Below are 26,594 nucleotides of genomic sequence, written 5' to 3' on the forward strand. Positions count from 1 at the left end.
AACTGCCGGCCCACATTGTACTCACTCTGCCTCTGCTTCCAACTGGTACATTTCAGTGAGTGACCCACAGGGTTGGCTAGTTAGGAAACAAATACTTGTTTATCTTTAATGATATACAATCATTTTGGGGGCCTGAAGAGAATATATGACATTTCCTCCCAGTAGGGAAAATTAGATAATTTTTTAATCACTTAAACCCAATATAAAATCAATAAAGCAAGACATTAAAGAATGAAATGATCCTTGTACTGTATGCTTGAAACTAATAAAATAAATTAAAAAAAACAATGAAATGATCCATAATCATTCCATCCTAAGCTTTCATTCTTATATATTTTTATGTAATTTTTTCTATATGAATACATATTTTTCATGTTTACTTAAAATTATATTACCTGCTTTTAAAATTCATTAGTAGGTTATATTAGGTTATATCTATATAGTTATGAAAATTATTTTTAGTGAGTGGCTAATGTTCCACTGAATTTTGTACCTAACTATTCCCCACTGCTAGATATGTAGATGGACTTTCGATTTTTCTATAAAAAATGAATTCGCAAGACATATCTTAGTGCGAAAAATGATTTCTTCATTACTTTCTTTTCTCAGAAAATTAGCTGTTCATTACATAATATAGCAAACTATACGCCTAAAGAGCATTCCTAACAAAATTTGTTCCTGATAAGCTTTAAAGTAGTTTTGGAAGAATGATTAATGGAAAATATCAGTACTGAGAAAAAGTATAATTAAGAGGTTGCGGTGGGTTGAATAATGCCCTCCAAAACTTATGTCTCCCTGAAAACTCAGGATGTGACCTTATTTATAAATACTTCATTTTTAGGTATAGGACATATAATTTTGCCATGTGACAGCAGGTGCACATTCTGCAGCTGGAGTTATAGATCAATGCAGAGGGTAAACACTGCATACCTGTGACAAGCCCGCCAAAGATTATTCGGCCAAGGGAAAACAGGCTCAAGTTAGGGAGCCAAGGCCTGTCCTCATATCTTTTAGATAACTTTTCTATTATAACCCAGTTTTTCCTTTGTCCAGAGGCATATAAACATTATTTTTAAATATGTACTTTGTATACACACACACAAATCAGTTTCCATATTTGATATGCAGTATATATATCAAATATGGAAACTAATTTTTAATAACCACATGTAAAATAATGCATAGCCAGAGAATGAGAAGCTATATCTCAAATATCTCATACCTTTATATACTTAGTATAACTCTATTTGAAAATGTTATTTATTTTTTCCTTGCCTCAGCCCACGAAAAAAGGTTTCAGGAAGGAGTTAAATAAATCCGGTATATTCTTGGCCAAAGTTCTGTGTATTCAAGTAAATGTGGCATCTTCCTTTGGTGACAATCTGACATTTTGTGGGGCTTTTCCCCTGATACTGGGGGGCCACTGTGGCCGGCTATATCCCATGTTGATCAGCATTCCACAAGACAAACCACCGTGGCGAGAATGAATTTTAAATGCCGATAACACTGACTAGTGTGTGAATAAGTCTGTCCAGGGAACAGCCACACTGAACACCTAACAAGCCTCTGACTCTTCAAACCCACGAGGTGAGCTAAAATTTTCTAGATACTTGGAGGCCATGGCACAAGTTCTGGAACAAGCTTGCTTTTGCTTTTTCTCATTTGCTTCTTCTTTCTGCCCGCAATGGAAATTTTGCTTATTTGTATTTTTAAAAATACTACCTGTTTCGGGGGTTAATGCCATTTCCAAAAGGCTCTCCTGGTAAAGACTTTCCATGTATACTCTGCTTCCCCCTTCCTCTCTCCCACCCATCCTTCCTCACTTCCATATGGAGTTGAAAGCATCAACTCCCAAGAACTGAAAAGAAGATAAAGATTCCTTAGTACAGACTTCTAGGTACACAGAGGTTTTTCAGGAGAGCTCTGTGTTTTGTTTGCTTATTTGTTTAGCCATTTCTTTTCGAAGCATTTTTTTAGGGTTCGTCAGTGGCAAGCACCAATCGTGGCACTTAGGACCCCCTTACTGCCCACCCCACCCCCCACCACCATGTGCTCATTCCTGGCCCAGTTTCCCTCCCATTCTCCACTTTACTGTTTTCTATCTCATCAAGACATAAAGGCAGCAGAAAATACATGTTCTCTTACTGGCTGTAAAGCAATGCTAATAAAGATCAACAAATCCCACAACTATGAATTTGGATTAGCTCTTTTAGCTTCTACTAAATGATTAAGCATTCCCCAAACCTCATTTCCTAGAATGCTAGAAGATACAGTTAAGTGCTCAGGGGAAAAAGGATCCTGTGGTGAAACAGGAATGAGAAATGTTCATATGTCCCCTCCTCGAGATGCTATGCAACAAGGAGCCTGTTTAAATTCACTTAGTCTAGCAATTCCTGATGTATTTCACCACAATCCATTCCAACCTCTTCTCTGAAGCTTTTTTCCTTGGCATGCTTACTAATATTTTCTGTAGTTCATAAGAAGCTATACAAATGGATATCACTGCTATGCGAATTGGTTTTTCATCACATATTGGATAGGATAAGGTGTTTTGGCATCCATGAAGGCGAGGCCAATACAGAAAAACTTTAAATTGTATCAGGAAATCCTGAGCTCATACCCCAGTAATGGCATCTTAATTATGGAGGTTCTTTCTCTGGAACTGTCTGATGTGAGAAACAGCCAACTAGCCTCGCAAAGGGGTTGGAAAGCAAACCTGTGAAGATGCTGGGCAGAGTGAAGAAGAAACACCTCCCATCCCTTGCTGCAATGTATGTTTAATCATAAGGGCGGTGGAAAGGGGAACTGGGCAAGTAAACAAGGGGCCACTTCAGCTTTGCCTACATAAAATAGCTTAGTTGCAGAAGAGTAGACAAAATTTATAGTTATAAAAGCAGGTATGGCTCAAGGAAGAAAGTGCTCAGGAATCACAACTCAAGAGAGACATTTAAATATAATGCTCATGCTCCATATAATCTGGAAGCATAGCTTCAATTCTCTTATTTGTTGTCCCTTCCAGACAGTAATAATAAAATAATTGCAAACGAGAAAACCCATTAAAAGTAGGTAGGAAAAGAAACACTGGCACTCATTTAATTGTCATCAGCTTGGAACTGTTTTCCTCACCAGGTTAATAGTGACAAAGCTGCTGTGACGGTAGTGAGTGTCACCATCAGCAGCACTTGCACCAACGAATGAAGCAGTAGAGACAGCCCAGTACTCTGAGTCGCACTAGGTCTGACACAGGAAAAGGTGCCTTAGCACCCAACCTAGTACTTACATTTTGTGCATGAGTGTGGGAGTAAACAGGAGGACTGTTTTATTCTATGTTCGGTAGAAAAAAAATATTGAAAAAATTAAACGGAAGCTTTTTGATTCATCTCTAGTCATCCCTCTCCTAAATGTTATCATTTCTTTTCATGTCAAACTTAGTTTCTGATAGTTAAAAGAGTTCATCTCTGTTCTTCAGCCCTGAGATATTTTACTTCTTAGCCACTTAGGAACAAAACTACAGTAGTTCCCCATGTATCTGTGGGGATACATTACAAGAACCCCAGTGGATGCCTGAAACCTCGGATAGTACCAAACCCTTTATATACTGTTCTTTTTCTATGCATATCTATGATAAAGTTTAACTTATAAATTAGGCACAATAAGAAATTAATAATAACTAATAATAAAAGAATTGTAGCCATATACTGTAATAAAAGCTATGTGAATTTGGTCTCTAAATCTTATTGTACTGTACTCACCTTTTCACTTAAAGGAAGCACTTTATGGCTTCTCTTTGGCATATCGGAATTGCCAGCATCACTAATCTTGTGCTTTGGGGCCATTATTAAGTAAAACAAGGTTTACTTGAACACAAGCACTCTGCTACCACCACAGTCAACCTGATAACTGAGAGGGCTACTACGTGACTAACGGGCGGAGAGTGTCTACAGCATGGAGATGCTGGACAAAGGGGTGATTCACATTCCATGCGGGAAGGAACGAGATGGCTCAAGACTTCATCATGCTACTCAGAACAGCGCATGGTTTAAAACTTATGAATTGTTTATTTCTGGAATTTTCCATTTAACATTTTCAGACCTTGGTAACTGAAACAGTGGATAAGGGGGGATAGCTGTACTTGTGAAGAGTTCAGAAGCTCTGACAGCCATTTTGGCTCTGTTATTTCTTTGTGTGTCTTGGGAGTTATTATAGTAATGAGAAGGAGAAGCAGTTGCACTAACCCCTGCCCCTGACTCTTGAGGGGGCGAGGGAGAAAAACGGATCTGGCAGTAGTGGAAGAGGATCAGGGTGGACATTTGCTTTAGACCTATCTCATGTTGTGTGACAACTGGGGTGGCTCAGAGTTCAAAGCTCTAAAGAGCACCATATGGCAGAAGGCAGAAATAATTACAGGTAATTGGAAAAGTGCCAAGTTGTCTCATCAGTAGGGACTCATCATCATATGGTGACCTCATAAGAACCCCAATATTGGCACAGAACTCCAATAAATAAGTGAACATAAATATCCTGTAAATGTCCAGGCTCTACCTAAGGAAATGTCTCAACTTGGATAAACTTTTTAGGCATATTGTTCTTGTTTTTATAAAATGAAACTACCTGACTTTACTAAGATTTAAAATACATTTAAAAATCACATAGAACAAAGACTTGTTGGAGTTTACAGACATTATGGTAACATTACTGATGCATTAGAATTCTGAAAATGTTTAGTGGGCACAAAATTAAGAGATGTTTCTTAGGATAACGAATTGCTATGACAAAATAATTTTTGCAGCAAACTAATGGGTAAAATTAGGAAGAGGAAACTATAATCAATAGATTTTTCTTTAGCTTGTTAAAAATAAATAAATAAAAAATAATGGAGGAGTTGCTATGGTCGGACACCATTCCAGAGGTCATCTGATCTTTACTTATAAGGTGGGGACTGCTGTTATCTCCAGCTTCTATGAGGATAGCAAAATGTAAAATGTTTTGCAAACTCATACAAGGTCTGACAGCTAGTAACTTGTGAGGCTCTAGTCAGCATTCGTACGTACATTATATTCATAGAACTTTATCTAAATGTTGAAATGTATCTGAGACCACTTTGGAAATTATGAGAGAGAGATCTATGAGTAAATTAAAATTGGATTTAAATAATTACTTAAGAAAAAGAGGAACAACCCAATTAAAGAAAAAAAAAAGGGTACTAGAGAGTCTTTTTCTGGCAAAGGAAGACAAGTGACCAAAAGGCACATAAAATATGCTCAATCTGACTCATAATTGTAAATATGCAAAATGAAATGATGAGATATCGCTTTTACTACCTTTACTTGAAAAATTTAAGAATCTTTTAGAATCCAGAATTGGCTAGGGTGAGTGAGAATAGGCTGTCTCATATGCTGTGTAGAAATAATACTGATCCAACTTAAAGGGCCAGATAAAGAGATAGTGATATATACCTATATAATGGAACATCATGTAACCTTTACAAAAAATTAAAAAGCCTTGTGTGCATTGACATGAAATGTTCTCCATACTACATTATATAAAGAAAGCAAAGCATAGAACAGGGTGTATTATATATCTCATTTGGTTAAATTAAAACTATATATATACTCACACACATATTTATATAAACTTTATATTTATGTATGTACATATTTACTTATATACTTACGTTTTATAACCTGTTGTTTTAAGACATTCATGTATCTTTTATTTTAAAATATTATTAAGAATTATCTAGGTAGCAGGATAACAGGTTGCTTTATTTCTTTTGATTCTTTTCTAAATTCAAAATAAATATGTATTTTAAAAATTCTTCTATGTGCTATTTTCATATTATCTTACCGTTATAGAAAAATGGGGCAAAATAATTGTTTTGAATTTACAGAAAGTAAAGTTATATAGGCTTACTTAAATTTAAACAATCCAGAAGTAATAAGTAGAGTCCTGCCACGGCAGGCTGCCATATTGGGCAGAGTATTTTCTGTGATGTTCCAGGAGGTTGTCCAGTGCAGTTGGCTAGCTCCACTAAATGCTTACTCTGACTCTCAAAGAGTAACTATTATTAAAGTTGGATGTGTACTTACAGAATTTTTCTATGTACTTTATGTACATGGTAAAGGGTCTCTGTAAAATAATAATGAGGTTGTTTTGCAATTCACTTTTTGGCAATATATTACTGTCATCTTTCTAGTTTAAATGCTGAGATCTGAGTCATTATTTTTAATGGATGCATACTATTCTATAGAATGGCTATAACTAACATATTTACCTAGACCTTATTGGTGGACTTACGTTGTATCTGATCTTTCTTATATAAATAATGGTGCATGACATTACAGCATGGGTTTTTAAAAATTCTCTTTTAACAAAATGATTAAAAATATACATAATTCCTAGGTTAAGTATTTGGTGAACTATGAGAGTTGGGACTTAATTAGCTTGGTCAAGAATAAGAGTTCTTACTTCTATAACTGGATCTAAACTTGCGGAGTATTGTGGACCAACCTATTCGCCTAAAAATCGAGAAGATGTGATTTACCAAATTACTTAATGCTCTGGAAATGTGCATATTTTCCTCGTGGTGCCAAAATTATTCAATAGGAACAGCACAGTTCTCTTGCTGAGTAACACTGGTTTCTGAGGATGCATCCTCAGGCAGGAACCAGATCTTTTCAGATTCATCACTACAAATTCTCTATTTCACCTTCCTCGGAACACATAAGTAAGCTCAGCTCTTCCTCACCAAGGGGTTAGCATGGGCTGCTTCCCTGTCTGGAGAGAAATCCAGTCTAGATTTTTGCTGTGATGTATTATATATCTTTCAAGGCCCAAACAGCTACTGAAGTCCCCCTCATCCCCAGTCTGGTTAATCACTCCTTAGTTCAATGCTCCTGACACCATGTGACTTACTTTCGTTTCGTCACTTATATAATAGGCTACACTTATTTATGTATATTTATGTACATACTTATGTATATGTATACATGTATAAGGCTGGGAAATTCTTGAGGGTAAATATACATGACTTTTTCAACTTTACATCTTTTACTCAGGCCATTCATAGAGCAGGTGCGATTAACAATTGTTGAATATATCTTTTCCTCTGAGAAAAATATTTTAAGTAAATACATTGATGAAATACCATATTTACTGATTAACCTAGTAAATGTTAACAAAACTTCTATCTCATATGCTTATAATGTGTTATTTGGCAATCTAAATCTAAAGCTTTAAATACGTACACACTCCTTAATACAACAAATCCACTTTAAAAATTTCATCTCAGGAAATGATCGTGAATATTTTCTAAGCTTTATATTTAGGGTTCTTAGATGTAAAAAAAAAAAAAGAAAAGAAAAGAAAAAAAGGAAAAAGAAGACAATGACTTCAATGTTTGTTAATAAATTATGGTATACATAAAATGGAATCCCATGTAGCCAATAAAAATATTTCATGACATGGGAAAATATTCTCCATTAAGTGAAAAAAAAAGATTATCTCTCTGAAGTAATAAGTCCAAATGATCCAGTAAGATCCAATTTAATTAAAAATAAAATAGTGGAAAGAAATGAGATTGGAAGTAAAGGGACCAACATAGTAATGGAGTTCTCTATGGGCAGTGAATTTACGGGTGACCATTCTTTTATTCTTCATGTTGTCAGAATCTCTCTATAATATATATTTTAGCTACTTTGCCTTTTACAGAATAAAACCTGGTAAACATATTTGTGGTATGAATAAATGAATCCATATTACCTTTCTTTAGCCAAATAAAAATCTGATGTTATGTATCAATAACTTTCCTTTTTCCTCCTACAAAATGCTAGAATGTAATGGTGCAGTTTCATTTTGAAATTTTTCCTATAGTCAACAGAGAAAATCAATGCTCTTGGGAAGGGGAACTCAATAGACTTCCTGTCATGCCGATTCAGATCTGAATGTGGAAGTTCACTTAAGCAGATAAAATATAAACACAGTGAACAAATCAAGATGCTGTAAAGATCAGAAATTTGGAAAAGAAAGTTCTCATACTCTCATTTTGTTATCTTCAGGTAAGATGCTTACGCTGCATAATGTCTGCCTTCAGTTTCTTCACATATAAAAGTGATGACCAGAAAATTCTGAAATGACAGTCTTTGAATGTCAAATCTGGGGTGAAAACATTAACTGCTGAATCGCATCATTTATAACACAGTACAGAGATTTCAAATGCTTCTAATAAAAAGTGGCTACAACAATACGTTAGGAAAGAATACTTGCAGGACTATTTTTAAAGAGATTAATTAGGATCAATACTTATATAATTATTGATGCTGACAATAAGTTACATTACAAATACAGATATTTTTTCAGCATGGAACTACACATGTCCACATCCATGCTGAAAAACTTCATGTTTCTGGACTCTATATAAAGTGCTTGACACAAAGAAGCAGCTCAGACAAATTATTATTTTTTCCCTTTTCTATACAAATGGCCCATGTCTCTGGATTGAATTACAGAGTTTCATTTGAAAAGTAACTCATGCAGAGGCAAAACTTTTAAGTCTTCCACCATATTCATTTATACGACTATTTCTAAAATGTATTAGGTATTACGCGCTGCCTGCTTTCTAAGCTCAAGTGTGTGGAACATGATTTAATTCATCTACTGATGCCTTGTGAGCATCACATTCTCCTACGTACACACTGCAAGCCTCCTGTCTCTTTTCTGATTCACTTACTCAGCTCACAGCACCCCCTCTCAGCCTTTTTTATGACTCTTACATCTGCTACTCTATGTTGTAGCTTCTAATAGTTTTTTTTTTTTTTTTTTTTTTAATGAAAAACACAGAAGGAGGAGGAAGGAAGGAGTCTTTACTCTGAATTTGTGACTGAAAAAATCCTCATGGCATTTTGAACTTCCAATTAGGTTGTTAAAGTTGAGGATTAGTTGCAGAAAATCTTCCCTCTAGAGCAGCATGTATTATTAAAAAGAAACAACAAAATAACCCCCAATTCCCCAAACCAAATTGATGTGTTCCAGTATAGAGATCACAGCTGTATCTTAGCCACATGCACATGTGTGCACACATTTTTGAGCCTTGCTACGGCAAAAACTGTAATGATGAGCACTTCACACGAATGCTATGAGGGAGGTAGTATCGGGCGAGGAAATGAGGGGTTTGAGAGGTTATGACTCTGTCCCAAGGTCACCTGGCCAGTAGTAGAGAGTCAGGATTTGAACTGTTGGTTAATTTGATACAATGTTTCCTTATGGTCTGAGAATACAGAGGATGTTTGTTTTCTGTTAATGTTCTTGCCTCAGTTGGGGGTAATAAAAAGTTAATATGCTCACATTTAAGTAAAATCCTATGACTTGGTCCAGCTTTTGATTCTTCCCATTGATTACTTTTGTAAAACCAAACGTGGCTTTCTGTGGTCCGATGACTGGAATTTTTTGTGAAATTGAACTCTCTTGGGTATTTGAAAGAAAATCCAGGTATGTGGATAGTTGAGTTAAATTTAAATCTTTTAGTGATACCAGTTGATATCCATGGTTCCACATTATTATGTCTTTTCCCCCTTTTGAATGATAGTATAAATACATCCTTCACAAACATATTTGTTAACAATTGATAAACAACATAAAACTATAGTATTTTAAAATAAGAAAACTTTAAAGATAATATAGCCTTGATTTTCATTTCTTACCATGAAACCTGAGATTGTTATTTATCCTTGATTTCTTTCAGGCTACAAGGGTTGGAGGCTCTGTCCGGAACAGACTTTTGTTTGAACCATTAGTGAAATATTTCATAATCCTGTAATTTAGGACCATATATATCTATAGCTATACACACAGATGGGTATGTGTGTATATATGTGTATATATATACGTATATGTGTGTGTGTGTGTGTGTGTGTGTATGTGTGTATATATATATATATATACACACACATACATATTCTGTTCCCAAAAATTTAACTTACCTCCAAATCCATCAGGCACGTATGTTTTAAGAACAATATTGCAGAAAATTGTTGGCAGTGATAATGGTTTATTTCCCTCATTTCGAAGAGAAATGTGTCGATAGCCTGCCTGAAGGCCATCCAGTGGAAGAATCCTCTGGCCAATCAGCTTGTTGTTGTCATCATACACTGCTATTCTCAAGACTGCCAGGTCAGGGAGGATTACCTGCAAACAAACAATGGTCCTTCCTGTTCATTGAATTTTGGAATGCAGCTCCCAAGAACCTCAACTCAAGGATCTGGATTATATCCACACTGCTCTTACATGCTCTGTTATGGTGAAAATAGGCCCATGATCAATAATGTACATTCCTAAAGTATACTATATAAGCTGCAGTGCCCAAGCCAGGGAGAAGGCAATTGAATAGGTTTCCTGGAAATCATCTCACTGGAAATTTTAGATGGGATGGATGTGAACAATTGCTAGTCAAACCCTTGTCTTATTTCCCAATCCTCACCCACAATGGATAAGCAAAAGAGACCTGAGAAATAAAATGACCTTCGTTAATCTCAGAGACAATCAGTAATAGTTGGGTCTGGCAACTGGGGCTCTTGACTTGTGATCTGTCCACTACCTGGTGGTAGTACCGGCTTCTGACATCTAGCTCTGCCTGTTTTTAAGAATGTAGAGAGTATCTTTGAAGAAATGCTTTATGTGTAAAAGATAATTTACATATAAATTTGGATTCTCTCTTTTCCTTACACTCCTCAATTTTTAACATATTTTGGATATCAGAGTAAGATGGAAAAGCTATAAACATAACATATACCCATAACACCTACTCTTGCTATTCCCAGACTGAAGACATAGACATAATACCTGAGCTCAGATAGGAGAATCCCTATTCAGATATAAAATAACAACAGGACAAGAGTAAATCCAGTGTTTTTCATGAGGCATGCCTTTTCTTTGGCTAACAGCAACCCAGGACATCTTGGCTGACTGGAATATTAAGTGTCTAAAACTGGATTATGGATTGATTGCCTATTTATGCCTAGATGTTATAATTTAATTCCAACTTTCAAGATGAAAAGGAGTAAAGCTAAAATTCAGCTAATTTCAGTCACTCTCTTGTTCCTCACTTGGTGAATGGGGGTTTATTACCATGTGAGATTACTGCAAACAACAAAAACAATAACCAAAAGAAAGGAAAGCAAATTAAAGTGCTTGATATCAATGATGGGCAATTTAATTTCTGAAGAACAGCGAAAGATCCAGAAGTGGCATTTGTTTCTGAGGCCAGGATTGTTACATATAAAAACCAAGTTTGATATTTCCTCACTCATGAAAACAAACAACCTCTGCAGATAACTTTCTGAATTCTTAGAAATGTGTGTAAGGATTATTCATTACGACAAAGAATACTGGCCGAACCAAAAACAGATTTAGTTATAACAAATTAGAAAAACCAGGAAAGAAAAAAAAAAAATCACAGCTGTGTACGCCATTTATAACACACTTTGACAGCAGCAGAGCAGGTAACAATGTGAAGAGCATGATAAAAGTACTCACATCACAGGGTGAACCTGAACTTCAAAATGATCTCTTTCATCATCCCTACATTGATCTCCCCTAAACTGGTTTCTGTATACCAGTTAGTCTGTTCTGAGGTGGATAATCCCTATTTTGTTAAGACCAGAGGCCAATTATCTGTGTTGAAAGATGCAGAAATGGAGTAGAAACACCTGGAAAACTTGTCCCCAAAGAAGCAAGAAACTATTTTGGTCAGGTTAAAGAAAAAGTGAGAGAGTAAAAACAAACATTCTTGAAGACAGCACTGCCAAGGAACGAATTTTTCAGTACAGCTTCAAATGACAGAAGAGAAACAACGTGAAAAATGATTACAAGATTAAAAACTGAATCATTAGAAAGAATGACTGTGATTGTTCTTAGGATCAAGTTACAGTACTGGAGAAAAAAAGTCTGAACTACCAAAACAAACAAACAAACAAACAAAAGAGCAAAAATAGCACATGAAGCATAGAACTTGCAGGTAGCAACAGGTATCATACTTTCTGGAGGCACAGGACAATACCAAGTGACCCATTTGAAGATACTGATTGGCCTTAATTATGTGTGCAACATCCTACCTGCCCCCTTGGCTAAAGGAACAGTGTAAGTTACCAGCTGCTGTTAGGGCAGGGAAGAACTCTCCAGTGTCCACCAGAGAGGATGTATTCTAAGTAGGCTGCATACCTGGAGCTTGGCACTGCCACATAGGAAGTGGGCTCTTCCAAGGAGAGCCAAAAGAAAGACAGGGACACACAAAACAACAATCGTGTGACAGCTACAGAATGGAAGAAAAAAAATCAAGACATTTTGAGTTGAATAACTGTCCCTGATATCATGTAGTGTCTATGCGCTACGACATGGCTCCCAACTTAGCAGAGTGAGTCTGACATATTGAAAATGTCCTACCTTCCGAAATACAAATGATTCTTCATTGTAAACTGGATTGAGTCCATTGTTCATCACCATGCGAGTTCGAAATTCCTTACGTATAGTGTCGGTGGGCAACCCATACATATCCACTTCTACATATGTGCCAATTTTCTTATCTGATAAGAACTGACCTGATATGACCTGTAGTAAGACAGAAATAGAACAAGAGAAGTAAAATCTCTGTTATCATAAGTAGCAAAGAATAATCAGGTAGTAAATTCTCTGTTCATCTTTAGAAATTTTAATTACCTACGGAAATAAAGTTGTCAATCTTTATTAAATGAAAACATTGTTGAGCAACTACTATATGAAAAAACCCATCTAAGCAGAGTTTCTAGAGTTTCTAACTTTGAAAACTGTCTAGAAAGAAGGGACATGTATACAAATCACATTATACAAAGAAATAGTGTCCAAGTATCTTTATTTCACCTAAGTGCCCACATCTATGAAATGAAGTGATGGGTTCAGATATGCCTTAAGATCAGTTCAAAGCTCTGAAATTCTGCCATACCATACTTTTACTGAATTCTTTTAAAAGTCTTGAAAAGACAGATATACAGAAAGAAAAGCAATACGAAAATTTGCCTGTTATTCTTTACGGATATGGGCACTGGTCAACTATGACAGTGTTATGTATTTGTAAAGAGCAGAATTAAATTCTATTTATCCTAAATCTATGGAGAGGCAATTTTACATTTACTTTCCAAATGACGATAGCCATTTGTAAATTTTTTAATATGATTTAATAGCTAATGATCTGAAACAGTTTTTTGAGGTATAATTGATATACAATAAACTGTACATATTTAAGATGTATAATAAGATCAGTTTTGACATATGAGCACATGTGTGAAACTACTACCACAATTAGGACAACAACAACAAATGTTTCCATCCCAAAGTTTCTTTGTGCCCTTTTGTAATCCTTCACCCCCATCGCTGTCCAGAGGAAACCCGCTGATTTACTTTTTGTCACTATACATTTGTTTGCATTTTCTAAAATTTTGCATAAATGAAATCATATAGTGGGTTTGTTTCATTAATAAACTTTATTTTTTACAGCAGTTTTAGGTTCACAGTAAAACCGAGCAGAAAGCACAGAGTTTGCATAAAACTGTCACACACAACCTCCCACACTATGGTTATGTCAACCAGAGTGGTACATTTGTTGCAATCAATGTCTACATTGACGCAATATTATCACCTCAAGTTCATAGTTTACATTAGACTTCACTCTTGGTGTTGTAATTCTATGGATTTGGACAAATGTAAAATGACATGTATTCACCATTACAGTATCATACAGAGTAGTTTCACTGCCCTAAGATCCTTTGTGCTCTGCCTATTCATCCTTCTCCTACAACTCCTCAATCCCTGGCAACCACTGATCTTTTCACTGTCTCTACTTTTGCCTTTTTCAAGGTGTCATATAGCTGGAATCACACTGTATGTAGCCTTTGCAAATTGGTTTCTTTCATTTAGTGATGTGCATTTGTTTCCTCCATGTGTTTTCATGACTTGATAGCTCATTTCCTTTTAGCATTGAATAATAGTCCCTTGTCGGGATGTACCACAGTTTATCTAATCACCCACATCTTGGTTGCTTCCAAATTTTGGCAATTACGAATAAAGCTGCTGCAAACATCTCTGTGCAGGTTTTTGTGTAGATATAAGTTTTTTCAGTGCATTTGAATTTTATAAAAAGCCACCAAACTGTCTTCCAGAGTGACTGTACCATTTTGCATTCCCACTAGCAATGAATGAGAGTTCCTGCTGCTCCACATCCTTTTTCGACCTGGTGTCTTTCACTGAAAGTACCTAACAATTTTACTAGTGAAAAAAATGTATCTCTTAAGAAAAAAGTGGGGAATTTTAAGTCAAAGTTGAGAGCAACATATGGATCTTGCACGTTGACAGTTAACACTTTATTTGTGATTTCTTAGGACTTTTCCAGGACCATCTGTATACACATTCATATTATTCTGTGAAGAGCAGGGGCCTTACCTGCACTGAGCAAGTGGCTGCAATAACACCGTCAACAGGAGTTTCAGAGAAGGGATCAAATGTTCGATCAGGCCGCCTCATGAAATCCGGTTTGAGAAGGTACCTGGTAGGACAAAAGCACAGAAGTTTGCTTTATTGTTGCTTTTACAAAGACTAAAACACTAACATTCCAGGACATTAAATACTTCCTTTTCCTCATCTCTAACTTAGGAGCTAGGCTTTTAGGCAGAAGGTCTTAAGGACTGAAGGGAATATCCCTGCCCTATGAATAATCTTAAAGAGGAACAGGGAAGAAATGTTCTCTAGATTCCAGAATCAGTGACATCTAGGACTTCCTGAGACTATCATCTTCTCTTGAACTTGTTTATACCATGGACCTCTTGAGATACTTGCTCTTACATGCACAAAGTAAAATAAAAAATAACAATGAAAAATCAATTATATGAGCTATAGTTATTAAAATATGGAAAATATGTGACATTCTACTTCTTTCTGTTTAATTAATGTATTAAATTATGAGATCTAATAGAATGTTTGACGACTACCATAACTTTAAAGTACTGATATGCATAAAAATATTTTGAGAGCTCTATAATAGTAATGAGATATAAAAATATCTAATTTATATTAGTGTCAGAGTCATGGGTATCACTAATACTACTATGGCTTGTTGTCAATGTTAAAAATCAAAGGAAATGTGAAGTTTCAGTTAGAGGTAGGTAAATATAAAGATGTAATTATTTCTCTACTTCTAGTCAGAGTAATTAGGCAAGAAAATGAAATAAAAAGTATCAAGATTCGAAAAAAGTAAAACTTCCTTTTCACAGATGACAAGATCTTGTATATAGAATCTACAGAAGGAAATTATCTAAGGAATGTACTAAAAACTATCAGAACTAGTAAATGAGTTCAGCAAGGTTGTAGGATACAAAATCAATATATATGAATCAATTATATTTTTCTATGCCAGCAGTAAACAATCCAAAAATGAAATTTAAAAAATTCCATTTACAATGGAATTTGTAAAGATTCCAAAAGGGATAAAATACTTAGGAATAAACGTAGCAAAATAAGTGCATATACTTTGAAAACTACAAAACCTTGTTGAAAGAAATTAAAGAAGATCTAAATAAATGGAAAGACATCTTGTGTTTATCGAACAGAAGACTTACTATTATTAAGATGGCACTATTTCCCAAATTGATATACAGATCATTAAATCCTTATCAAAATGCCAGCTAGCTTCTTTGTAGAAATTGACAAGCTGATCCTAAAATTCATAGTCAACTCAAAGACCAAGAATAGCCAAAGAATCTTGAACAAAAACCAAAGTTGGGTGTCCCATACTTCTCAATTTCAAAACTTCCTACAAAGCAACAGTATGATAGGCAGTGCGGAACTGGCATAAGGATACACATATAAATCAATGAGATGGAGTTGGGAGTCCAGAAATAAATTCATGTTTCTACGATCAATTGACTTTTGACAAGGATGCCAAGACTATTCAATGGGGGAAAGAAGAGTCTTTTAAATAAATAATACTAGGACAACTGGATAGCATAACGAAAAATAAAATTGGACTTTTCCTTCACATCATATATAAGAATTAACTCAAACTGGATCAAAGGCCTAAATGTAAGAGCCGAAGCTATAAAACTTTTAGAAGAAAACATAGGGATAAATCTTCACGACTTTTGATTTGGCAATGGATTCTTAGACATAATGCCAAAAGTATCAGAAACAAGAGAAAAAAAATAGATAAACTTGACTCCATCAGAAAAAATTTCCACTTGAAAAAACACACTATCAAGACAGTTAAAGACAAGCCACAGAATGAATGTGAGAAAATATTTGTAAATCATATATGTGATAAGAGGCATGTATCTAGAATATATAAAGAACAAATAACCCACTTAAAAAATGGTTCAATGACCTAAATAGACATTTCTACAAATAAGATATACTAATGGCCAAAAAGTACATGGAAAGATGCTTAATATTATTAGTCATCAGAGAAATACAAAAGAAAATCACAATTTGAAACTAATAATAATAATAAAAATAAAAACCACAATGAAATGCCACTAAACACATACTAGGATGGCTATAAAAAAAAGTCCGGTAATAGTCAGGTAATAGTGTTGATGAAGATGTGGAGAAATTGGAACCCTCATATATTGCTGGTGAGAATATAAAATGATGCAGCCACTTTGGAAAAAAGTCCAACATTTCTTCAATACTTAAACAGAGAGTAACCACATGAACCAGCAATTCCACTTTTAGTATACACCCAAGAAAAATGAAAATTTGTATGTGAATGTTATAGCAGCATTATTCAGCATTATTCAAAAAATGGTAACAATCTAAAAGTTGATCAACAAATGAATGGATATACAAAGTGCGGTATATCTGCAAAACGGAAAATTATTAAATAACAAAAAGAAATGAAGTACTGATACTGAGAAAACATTATGCTAACTGAAAGAAGTCAGTTGCAAAAGACCACATATTATATGAATCCATTTATATGAAATGTGCAGAACAGGCCAATATATAGACATAGAGAGTAGATTAGTGGATGCTTAAGGTTGGGGGAGAAGTAAGGGGATATTGGGACGTGATAGCTAAAAGGTATGAGTTTCATTTTTGAGGTGATGAAAATGCTTTGAAATTGACCCCAACTACACAGTGTCTGCCCTTTATGTCCACTGGATCTCGTCACGTAATCATATCTCAGTCAGATTCCACAACTTCTCTGAAACTTGAGTCAAAAACTTCATATCTCTAAAAAATATCTTTTTTATTTGTTAGAAATGACTATAACAGAAAAATTCCACACTAATATGAGCTATATATACAGGAAAATAAAGTACTTTTTCCAAAACTATAGAGTTGCTTTCAAATGTAAAAGAATAAAAAGTTAGGAATCATATTCCTCAGGAACATAAATTTTACTAATTTCAACTCTGGGTGATCTCAAATTCATTATTATCTTTTAGAGTACAACCAAAAGGGAATCCCGAGGCATTAAAATTTTCCTTAAATAAAAGTTTAAAGTCATGTTTCTTGGTTTTGACAAAGTTGCCATTCTTTGCTATCTTCTAAATCAGAACAAAACGTGTTAAAAAATAACCCACATTAGATGTAATCAATAGGAACCACCAAAAGACAACACTAATTTTTAAGTCACAGATATAGAGTTTACATTCAAATATTAAAGATGATTTGAACATTGACCTGTTTCTAAGAGAAACCAGCCCAAAATATTAATATAAAAGCTCTCTAATGACACAGAAGAATATGTTTTCTATATTCATAGTTTTAGATTTGGACCTATTTCTGGGGCTAGTGTTAGCAAAAGATAACCTTAGAAAGGAAAGTGGATGAATAACTAAAATGCTACACATGCACTTCTCCAAGGAAAGCCTATCAGCTTTGTACAGCAAAATATCAGACACAGGCTACAAGAGAAGAAAACAGGGGAAGGTTCTGCCTTTCACAAGAGTGGCAGCACTTGGATTCTACATGTGTGGAATGAGTTGGGGACTCTGGTGTTCATATAGGACTATAGTCATCTTTCCAGTCCAGAATCTCTTTGGGAGATTCAGCATTCTCTATAACCTTCAGTCATTTCTTTAAGGGTCAGGAGCCCTTTCTCACTAAAAATAAAGAAATGTGACATTAAAGATGTCTTAGTGCCAAAAACATTCTTCCATACATATCCTGCTTTCAGATGTGCTTAGAAGAAAACTAATCTGTGGAAGAACGGATTGATCAAAAATAAGAAATGCCAGGGAAAAAGAGCAGTTCTCCAAAACAGGCAGCTTTCAGTATAATACGTTCATTCTACACACTTAACACTTAACAAATGAAAGAAAACACGTAGCAGTTTGACAGGATCACGAGGTAAGCCCTGATTTGGGGCTGACACTCAGGTTGTCTTGAAGGTATGTCTGGTCTGAGCCACAGGCTACTTAAAGATGCAGCAGGGGCTTCCACTCACTGTCCTGGTGTCCGTGCAAGTCCAGGGACCCCAGGCATTGCTGAGGAAGCTGAAGCCGGAGCCCAGTGCCATGACACAGGTGTGAGATCTGTGCAGATGCACAGGGTCCTGAACTTAGAGGGCTCTGTGCTCTGTAGGAGCTGTCTTAAAATTCATAATAATTTGTGAACACGGAGTCCTTCGTTTTCATTTTGCATTAGGTCCTACAAACCATGTAACTAGTCCTGCATAGTGTTTTTTTGGTACAGAAAATAAATTCATTCCAGGTATTCAGGTCTGCGTGGTGGACATGAGCATAAGCAGGACCTGGGAAATGGCAAGTGGAGGGATTTGAGAATTGCATGTGAACTTTGTAGGGCCTTAGAAGGCAAGGGAAGGAGAAAGGAAGGGTCTGAATTCAGCAAGGTGGGTAGACAGGAGCTGTAAGAATCAGAGGATGGGGTCATTAATAAAGTTAATTCTATTTCATCACCCCTAAGATGTCATCAATTATGTAACATTCCATTATTTTATTTGCCACCAAGAAAGCAAATTGGCTGCTGATTATAACTATAAGATGCCACGGATTTTAAAACACATCTCGATTTGAGAAAGTTATATAAAGAGTGTGTATCTTTAAATCAACAAATGCCATACTCTTTTGAAATTTCATCCAATTTCCTCCAAAAGCCTAAAAAAGATGAGAAATTAATTTGCTCTATTTTGTTTCATTAGGACTTATAGAAATGCCTCCTATTTTTCTATCTTTAAAAATGAGTCTGTTATAAACCACTGTTCACTTCTTCGGTAAATATCACACTTGCTAGGCTCAATGGCGTGGCCTCCCAAAAGATCAGCCCACAAAGCAGAGGAATTCCCAGGCGGATTTCCGATGCTTTGTTATTGTTGCTACTTTCAGGGGTGTGCATTGATGTTCTATATAAAACAGCTATTTGTCACTGTAGGCCTAAAAGGCACAGATGGCCTCTTTATAGAAATGCAGCCCTCAGACCCAGCCCATAAGAATTTTTTTAAAAACGTCCCTGCTGGTGGGTGGCAGAATAACAAGGGCAACTTGTGCAATCCACAGAACACCCTGGACACCCTTACTCCGTGGAAAAGTGTCCTGCATGGTTGGCCTCGTACCTACCAGGTACGACTCCTCCGTCACTGAGGGGCACAGGAGCACACAGATGAGAAAGACTCTTTCTCTTTGCCCTGTTGGTGACAACCTTTGCCTCCAGGCTGGATGTGAGGAAAAAGGAAGGGAGAGGCAGGGGACGCACAAACTGTGAACAATACCTCCTACAGCTGGACTGCCTCACTGAACGATCATATTTTTAGTCCTTCTGGTGGGACTTAGGTTTTTGGTCACATTGCCTCAAACACATCATCGCAGAATTCAGGCTAAAGTAGCAACATCCTTGCTTATGAATGTATTTTAAAATAAACAATGGTGCAGACAGTGGGACACTGAACATATATACTATGGCAAAATGGAAACTCCTGAAAAGAGATGTAACGAATGCATACAACTCCTGTCAGGACCTCTTTTATCTGGAAAATGTTCTCCTCCCTGTGTCAGTACTAGCTGTGAGACAGCTGAGGTAAAAAATGGAAAGTTTTGGCTCACCAGGAAGGGTCCAAGGAGGACCCATTGCCAGACCTAACGTATCTATGAACCACGAGGGTGATGGCAGCCGCCCTGGATCCCTTAAAGGCCCGATTTGATCAGAGCGCTCATTTAATCTTGTGTGATCTCTATGTGTGGTCGACCATAAGATCTAAAGCTTTTCTTAAGGCTCAGAAACTTTTGCATAGAAATTTGCAGTTTACAAAGCACTTTCATATACACTCATGTTCATCCTTACTGAGCTGTCACAACAAACCCAGTGTGGTAGGTGTTATTGTCTTCATTTTATCAACCAGAAAATCGAGGTTCACAGTCTAACGCACCTGCCCAGGCCCATGAGGACAGCACACAGAGGAGCTGGGGCACAAACCCAGGCTTCAGACTTGAACCTAAAACATTTACCCCAATATCACAACTGCCCCTAGGGTCCCACTGCCTCAGCCTACCACTGAGGGTCCATCCACCAATTTACATGCACAATCTGCTGTTATGAACACTCTGCATTCAATAATGAAATAGCTTTAAAAAACCTCCAAAACGTGTATTTGGTTGTTTTTTTGAACTACATAATTTTTATTTCATTCCCCCACCCCCAGCAGTTTTATTGAGTTATAATTGACATACAATGTTGTATTAAAGTGTACACTTTTTATTTCTTTCAAAATATATAGCAGAGAAAAATGTTCCGCCCCCGGCAGTTTTATTGAGCTATAATTGACATACAATGTTGTATTAAAGTATTTATTTCTTTCAAAATATATAGCAGAGAAAAATGTTGTGTATGCTCCAGCTATGTTTGTGATGGGTGACTTGGGTATTAGGGCTATTATCTGTGTGTGTGGCAGAGGACCATGTGGCAGGCAGGAAGAGGTGGGAGTGTGCACTTTGAAGCCACGAATGATGAAAAATTTTATCTCAACTGGCTGTTTTTAGTAATGAAAACTAGATATCCAACAATGAGTCCAAGAACTTCTTGACAAGAGCATTATGAGATGGGATGGTGCTTCACTGGACTAACTTAGAGATCTTTGGGTAGTGATTAGGGTCTATTTACCTGCAGTGCTACGTGGCAGAAAAATGGACACACGATTTTTCCATCTCTGTAGAATTTTAACTTTATATTTTCATTTAATCTTTCAGTATTTCAGTGAGATTAACATTTCCTATTTCACTACTTGGTTCACAAATTTCAAAGTGCTATTTAAGTAAACTAGAACAACATTCATAGCATTATTTTTTGATAACTGCTATTTACAAGACATGCAAAAGAATTAAGAGAGAACAAAACTTCTTCTTAGATGAATTAAATTCAAGTTGCCACGAATCGTTTCATTATATCTTAAATCAACTTCATTCCTCTATTTGACCTAGGTAAAGTACACATATTTAATGTTCAGTTAATGCCAAAATGAACAGGGATCATTATCTCTCCTAGCTATAAAATTCTCCACTATTGAATTTAAAGTGAGAACATTAAACTCTAGAGGGTGAATCATAAACTGCTTAACTTATAGTTAGATTTAAAAAAAAAAATTGTTAAAACTTGGGTAGATGAAGAATGTATATATGCAAATATAATCTGTCCAAGAATTTCCTTTGTTTTATCCCATCCCTCAAACCCAGCTTAAATTCAGCAGTCCTAATTAAAAATGACACGGTTTCATTATAGCTGTAGTACAGAGCGCTGGAACACGGTGACAACAGTTTAAATCACATTACTCACCCGCATGATCCATTATATTCAAATTTTCCCTGATTCAATTGCATCGCTAAATCTGTCAAGAGACAAAAATAATTTAGCATCTTGTCTCCCTGGACAAAGAAGATCCTGAAGGGGTGATTTTAAACAATGGAAATCAAATACTAATCCTAGGCTAAAAGGTCCTTTTTAATATCACAAAGTACTTCTGGGTCTGTTTAAGGCACACAACTCTGTCTTCTATGTTGAAATGACCTCATGTTTAAACATAACATGTATTTTCCTAAAGATCACGTTAGCATTGCTTTAAAATCTGGATTCAATATATGAGTCATCTGATTATTCAATTAGTGTTGAGAGTACAGATGTCCAACCTGATATAGTTGAAGAGGATGCGCCTTATGACACCAGATTAAGTGTGAATACAAAACTCCATTAAAAAGAAATAAAAGTAAACTAGGTAAGCATCATGTAAAAATCAATGACTTAAAGAGAATTCTTCTAGTGGGGTCTACATTGGCAGCGTATGGCTTATGATTTTTCTCTTGAAGCAGACACAATCTTTATTCTTTTTCATCAGTAAAAGAAATGGGTCAGCTGGTGGACATTTTTCTTCCTTAAAATGTTGTGGTTAAACCTAACATTTCAGAAGAAAACATAAACTGACCTACTGAATAAACTGCTTTGGGATAATTTAATCCATATAATGGACTCATTAACAACTGAGAATACAACTTGACCCCTTTTTAAGTAAGTAAAATCATCGGTGCCTTTTTATTTTACTTTGTCTCTGCTAGAATAAGCTAGTTTCATAAAGCAAGAACTGATGGGGACACTGTATATAATTTCACTCCAACTTCTGGTCACTGAAGAGGCTCTATCAAGGGGTGGGAAATACAGTCAGTGCAAATTCATGTCAAAAGGATGAAAGTTAAAGAACCTTTCGATCAGTCCAGAGAATTAGGGACCAAGATGGAGAGGTTCACAAAGCATGGCAGATGGACTAGAAAAGGAAAATGCTCCCAAACTGGCAAACATGGAAGGTACCTTCATATAGCAAAGAACTGAATAAAAAAGCATTGTTTTGTTTTGTCTTACCAGTTTTAAGAACCATGCTGTGGAATTAACCAAGAAAATGAACAGGTTTTGTGGCATGTGTCTCACAAAACCTGTTTTAGGTGAGAACTCATTATTTTTCTATCTCTAATCTCAAAATTGTGATCCTAGGCTCTTAAGCAAACCTCAAAAACATTAAAATTTGTTTATGCATTTATAAAAATTTATTCCTCTCCTTCTGGGGAGGTGATCATATAATAGAAACTTGCTTTTGAGTATACTTTAGCAGACCAAGTTATAGATTAGTACCTCTAAGAATATATAACTCCCTACACACCATTTTAGCAGAGTCTACCCCATAATATTCTGCACTTCTATGGGGAGGTGCCACTGTGTCATTGATACCTGCCGAATATTCACAGTGGGGAGGGTACTTTCCAAAGGAAAAATGAGTCATAGTTACTGTAACAGAGATAGTCAAATTCTTCTCATTTAATTCTGTTTCTGGAAACAAAGATAAGTTTGATCTAAAAGGAAGAAAAACTAGAAATATTTTGAAATAGAGGAAAATGTTTAGCAGAGTAGTCATGGCATTTACAAAAGGAAATTCAGTCTAAATAAAAATATACTGTCTTTTATTTATTGCTCTATTTTGAGTTTTAATTTCTCACCATTACATAAATCCAACAACACATTGTTTTGCCATATGTCTGCTTCCTTTAAAAAACGCCCATAGCCAACTGATGGCAATTGTTGGCACCATCCTGTCAAAGCGTTCTCATGGAATTCGAGGTCACTGGACATCAGCTCCTACCTGGGGTTTGATAGTTCAGTGAAACCATCTGGCAGCCAGCGTTCCAGAAAATCTGAGGCATGTAATTACTGGAATCGACTCGGCCTCCCTTGGGGTAAATGCGACTCATTTGCCGTTTGTTATAACTGTGTAACTTATTAAGGATAATGGAAAAACGGTATTTCGGTAGCAATAAATAAACAACAAAGAGCTCAAACAACAAAGGTCTAGGCCAACAATGACAAACATGTAGACAGCAGAGAGCAAAATTCACATTTATAAATAATGCTTCAAAGAAAAACCATAGTTTGCTGTGTGGATTATGAAAACAATCCACATTTGGGGAGATTTTCATAGCTGCTATGGTCTTTCACACATATTATTTTATTAGCTCTATAACCACAATTATGTATTAGCCATTTATCTATTTTAGAGACTCCTGCCAAGCCAATAGTGCACCAGCCACTCATTCCACTTACTCCATAAGGATACTTCACAAATTCAATCGCGTGTGTCTTCAAGTAGCCTAGACCGACTGACTCATTAAAAGAAGACATGTTATAATGAATATTGCGTTCTGTAGAGAAAAGCAAATATGCACTCAGAAATCCTGCCATTGAGCCCTCACAGAAAGACAAGCAATAAATATAATTTACACCCCGAATCATGAGGCTTTGCAAGCAGATGTTCTATTATCGTATCAGTAGTTCCCACTTTCATTAACGTCCTGTGGATAGAAACAGCTGACTTAAAAAAAAAGTGTGATGAATTAAGTTTAGAGTCATTAAGCAAATTATGTGTACACAATTGCCACACATTGCCACCCTTGAAATATGTATGTTTTATGATAATGATGATGATGATGATGATGATGATGAGGATGGTTTCTTTAGACCAGAAATAATTACAAAAAGTTATAAAATACTTTCTACATTTTTGGAGACCAGCTTTTGATGAAAAGAGGTCTTTTGAAATATATTTAACGCAGGAGGCTACCCTCTTCATGTGTAACAAATCCAGTCTGTCAGAGCCACCCTGTGGATGATGTAGGGAATGACATCACAAATGCCACCCCATGCCAAGGTTTCTTTAGACCAGAAATAATTACGAAAAGTTATAAAATACTTTCTACATTTTTGGAGACCAGCTTTTGATGAAAAGAGGTCTTTTGAAATATATTTAACGCAGGAGGCTACCCTCTTCATGTGTAACAAATCCAGTCTGTCAGAGCCACCCTGTGGATGATGTAGGGAATGACATCACAAATGCCACCCCATGCCAAGGACATGTAGAACAAAAATAAGGTGAGTTGAAACAGTCCCCATGCTCAGAAAATGGCAACAAGTTGGATCACAGCTTATCAGCAGAATAACAGAAAAAGCAGACAAAAAAGGCAATAGCATTTAACCTTTGGTGTTACCTTCAGCCACATGGAAACCTTGAAACTTTACAGGCTGTGCATAGTTGATCATTGTGGACAAATATGGATGGATATTAGTGGTAGCACCTACGTATTTATAAGATGCCATCCACGCCTGCTCATCTTCTACAGTAATCAGGCCCTACAAGCACAACAAAGGGAATATGGATGTCGATGACTCATTTAACCTTTGGTGTTACCTTCAGCCACATGGAAACCTTGAAACTTTACAGGCTGTGCATAGTTGATCATTGTGGACAAATATGGATGGATATTAGTGGTAGCACCTACGTATTTATAAGATGCCATCCACGCCTGCTCATCTTCTACAGTAATCAGGCCCTACAAGCACAACAAAGGGAATATGGATGTCGATGACTCTTGAAAGTTAAAGACCTTTCTCTTCTTCAATTATGTAAAGAATAATTTTAAAAGTTAATGTCTAGTGCAGTTCAAAATAAACCAAAAGGAGACAATAAAATGTTAAGCTCATCTTATATTTCTAGGACACTTTTTAGATTTTCAATACTTTTCTCTTCTTCAATTATGCTAAAGAATAATTTTAAAAGTTAATGTCTATTGAAGTTCAAAATAATCCAAAAGGAGACAATAAAATGTTAAGCTTATCTTATATTTCTAGGACACTTTTTAGATTTTCAATGACAAGAAACTATACTGAGGTTCACAACAATACTATGAAGTATATATAACAGGTATTATTCTTATTTTCACAAATGGAGGCATAAAGTAAAAAACGGTTACTCTACAATTTTACTATCCATCAGAATCACCAGGAGGGCTTACTAAAACACAAGTTATTGGGCCTCACCCTCAGAGGTTCTGAAAAAAATGAATCTGGAGTGAGGCTCAAGGATTTGCGTTTCTTACTAGCCTCAAATGATAATGATGTAGCTGGTCTGGCGACCACAGTTTGCTTAACACTGCTAGAATTTAAACCATATACATACGTAGTTTATGGTATTTAAAAAAACAATGTTATTCTTAAAATCATCTGATAAACCCACTGTTATAGGACACTAAAAATTGTCCTCCTACTGGAATTGAAATTGCATTATTTTGCATAGAGAGGAGAACAAATTATTTTAGTTGATTTCTTAGTAAATCAGAACAAAACCAACAAAATCAACAACAAAAATAATGCCTCTAAAAGTGAGCAACATTTTGTTGAGAATTCTGAAAAGCTAAATCTCCTGCATAGTTTGTTATAGGTGGACAAAGTGCTTAGTTGCATGAATCAATTCATTAGTTTAAAAAATGGTCAGACCATTTGTTTGCCTTATTTGATGACACTAAATCATCAAAATGATTTCACCAGTAAAAGCCTGAGATAAAAAATAAATTTTGTAACTTATTGGGGTATTTTAAAATCATTTCTTCAAATGTTCTGATCCGCCAAATAAGAGAAGAGGCCATCTCTGATTCTTTTCTTGTGTGTTCAATGATGAGTAACACCAGTACCATGTGTTGAACACCAGGCTGAATTCCTGTATGCACAACTTCATTATTGTCAGCAATCAAGTATAGTAA

The 26,594-nt window shown here is 35.8% G+C and overlaps 1 protein-coding gene across 3 annotated transcripts in view; it reads right to left on the minus strand.

The window, feature by feature from the left end:
• PLCB4 (phospholipase C beta 4) overlaps positions 1-26,594 on the minus strand; it is a 161,915-nt gene that overhangs the window by 42,649 nt on the left and 92,672 nt on the right. For all 3 annotated transcript variants that reach the window (XM_006921599.1, XM_006921597.1, XM_006921598.1), the window contains 7 exons: positions 25,247-25,388; positions 24,119-24,203; positions 23,648-23,772; positions 21,802-21,853; positions 14,464-14,566; positions 12,436-12,600; positions 9,978-10,182 (listed from right to left, as the gene is read on the minus strand). In XM_006921599.1, the coding sequence (XP_006921661.1) occupies positions 9,978-10,182; positions 12,436-12,600; positions 14,464-14,566; positions 21,802-21,853; positions 23,648-23,772; positions 24,119-24,203; positions 25,247-25,388 (877 nt within the window). The remainder of the gene's footprint in view (positions 1-9,977; positions 10,183-12,435; positions 12,601-14,463; positions 14,567-21,801; positions 21,854-23,647; positions 23,773-24,118; positions 24,204-25,246; positions 25,389-26,594) is intronic.

Source organism: Pteropus alecto, unplaced genomic scaffold (assembly GCF_000325575.1).
Source record: "Pteropus alecto unplaced genomic scaffold, ASM32557v1 scaffold45, whole genome shotgun sequence".
Lineage (NCBI taxonomy): Eukaryota > Metazoa > Chordata > Mammalia > Chiroptera > Pteropodidae > Pteropus > Pteropus alecto.